This window comes from Drosophila rhopaloa, unplaced genomic scaffold (genome assembly GCF_018152115.1).
Source record: "Drosophila rhopaloa isolate 14029-0021.01 unplaced genomic scaffold, ASM1815211v1 contig_2, whole genome shotgun sequence".
NCBI classification, from domain to species: domain Eukaryota; kingdom Metazoa; phylum Arthropoda; class Insecta; order Diptera; family Drosophilidae; genus Drosophila; species Drosophila rhopaloa.
In genome coordinates, this window is record NW_025335083.1 from 10,661,046 (window position 1) to 10,663,186 (window position 2,141).

The following is a 2,141-nucleotide window of genomic DNA, read 5'->3' on the forward strand; positions in this document are numbered from 1 at the left end:
TCCGCCCTTGCTCCTGGCTGGCCCTCCTCTGTCTGAGATTTATGTCAAGGCATTTATCATGGCTCGAAAGGAGTAAACAAGTCCTGGGCGTTGCGGACTTTTCAAGGAGCAGCCGCATGGGGCGTGGGCATAATCCACAAAATTATGCGCACTAAAGCTATTTACAATTCGTAAAATGTATTTTTTAAATGTTTACAGTGGGTGTGGCTGGGCGAGCTTTGCTTTTGGTTTGGCTTGCTCTCGTTTTGTCTGGCAGGACTTTCGAATAAAATGGGATGAAATCCTGTGGGCGTGGTCGCCTGATGGCTTGTCCTTGTCTGGGGCTAATTAGCGTAACTGCGCCAAAAAAGCGGAGTGACATTTGCAAGGGTCAGTGGGTAAAAAGGGTGACTCTGAAAAAGAAAATTGTCGTGGCAGAATCATCAATGCTCTTATAAAAAAAATTTATTTTTATTACTCTCTTGAAAGTAAGAACGCATTTAAGTTTTCCGGTCAAATAAGGTTTATAGTTTTATTATTTGGAAATTAGATTTCCCAGACGATCAAAAGATTCATATCCCGGCAAGATGTTTTTCTTATTATAAGGCTTAAAATAATTGGTGCTCAGCTCGATAGAATTTTTTAAGACAGGTAAACCCTGTTGGGAATTAAGGGGTTCCTCCAGGAGCACTGGCCCTGCGATTTCTGTCCATGGCTTGAATCCAATGTGGCGCATCTGGTCCACTATCTCCTGTTCCAAATTGCTCTTATCATCCCAATCTGCCAGGGAAACTGGCTTATCGTACTTTCTGCCTGAAATTTCACGAAGATAACTCATCACTTCTAGCTTGGCACGATTTTCCCTTTCCTTTTGCTTGTATTTTGATATATTGTCAAAAAATGCAAGGTAATCTTGATCCATGTCTATGGTTCACACTTAAAAATCGTAGGTCTATGATAACATCAATTAGTTGGATGGAGACTTAAAAAGAAAATATTTTTATTTATTCTGTTAATTTACCAAAAGAGCTGCTTTACTTCCCACAATCAGTCACAAACTGAAATTAAACATTATATAATGGCAAATGTTTTCTTGTCAGATTTGACGAAAATTAAAGGCTTGCTATATTTTAATTAATTAAAATGTGTCTAAAAAGCATAGATTTAACTGAAATCATTTGATAAAATGATTCGTAATTTACTTAATTTACTTATAAAATTGAATTTGTCAATAAACCAATTTTCCTGATTCAGCTTACTGATTGAAACGTACTCAGCATAAACCAAATTAGAAGCCTACCTTTAATTTCATTGAATTCGAAATGACCGTATTCCACAAAGGGTATTTAATAGCACATTTGGCATCGCGCATCTCGCTGCCCGTAATGCGATTAATCATTGTCCATTGGATTGTTTTGAGGGTCGCCCATGGAACTCGTCAAGTTGGCCCTGGTTGTTGTTACTGTTTCGCCTGATTGATTTATGTTTCTAAGCCCATTGTTTGGCACACAAATGGGGGCGGGGCGACGCCTTCCGAGAGGCTTAATTAGTTTGACCCAGGTGTTTGCGAGGCGACTGGCCAAAAGGAAAAGGTCTCAAGCTACAAGGGCTATTAGTCAAAGTCGTGTGATAAGTCACAGCGAAAGGCTTAAAGCGATGGAGGGGGAGGGGGAGGGGTTGGGGTGGATTTATCGCGGGTCTGATTATAGAATTGCATAAAAAATGGTTAGCCAATAAACCATTTGTGACGTGCGATTCATACCTTTTGTGCGGCCCTATAAATAACATGACACAATCTATGGCAAACACATTATTTGGCAATAAAATGGAAATCGATTCGAGCCAAAGTTGACAAATGGCGGGCAAGGAACAAATGGAGCGCCGTAAGAAAAATAATATCGACTATCAAGGATTTTCATGCTCCTGCTGGCTGCTTTTTCTCCAGCTCCTGGCTGCTGTGACAATTTACATGGCCCAATTGCAGTACCCTTTCCCTCTTTCCCTCTTTCCCCATTTCTCCTTTCCCCCGACTCGATGGCTTTTCCATTTTCCCGATTGCCCTGCCACGTCGTTCAAATTGAAATTTTTTTCCGTAAACCTCACAGACATTCACATTCGCAGGACACACGTACATATGTATGCATGGGGCATCCTTTTGTGCT

General features: G+C 40.7%; 1 protein-coding gene across 1 annotated transcript; it reads right to left on the reverse strand.

Moving 5' to 3' along the window:
- Nucleotides 1–499: 499 nt before the first annotated feature.
- LOC123037807 lies at nucleotides 500–1,071 on the reverse strand. The gene is made up of 2 exons (XM_044460320.1): nucleotides 1,001–1,071; nucleotides 500–931 (listed from the first exon to the last, which is right to left on the reverse strand). Exon 2 carries the CDS (start codon nucleotides 899–901, stop codon nucleotides 515–517), a length of 387 nt encoding a protein of 128 aa, XP_044316255.1. The 5' UTR covers nucleotides 902–931; nucleotides 1,001–1,071; the 3' UTR covers nucleotides 500–514.
- Between the last annotated feature and the right edge of the window lie 1,070 nt (nucleotides 1,072–2,141).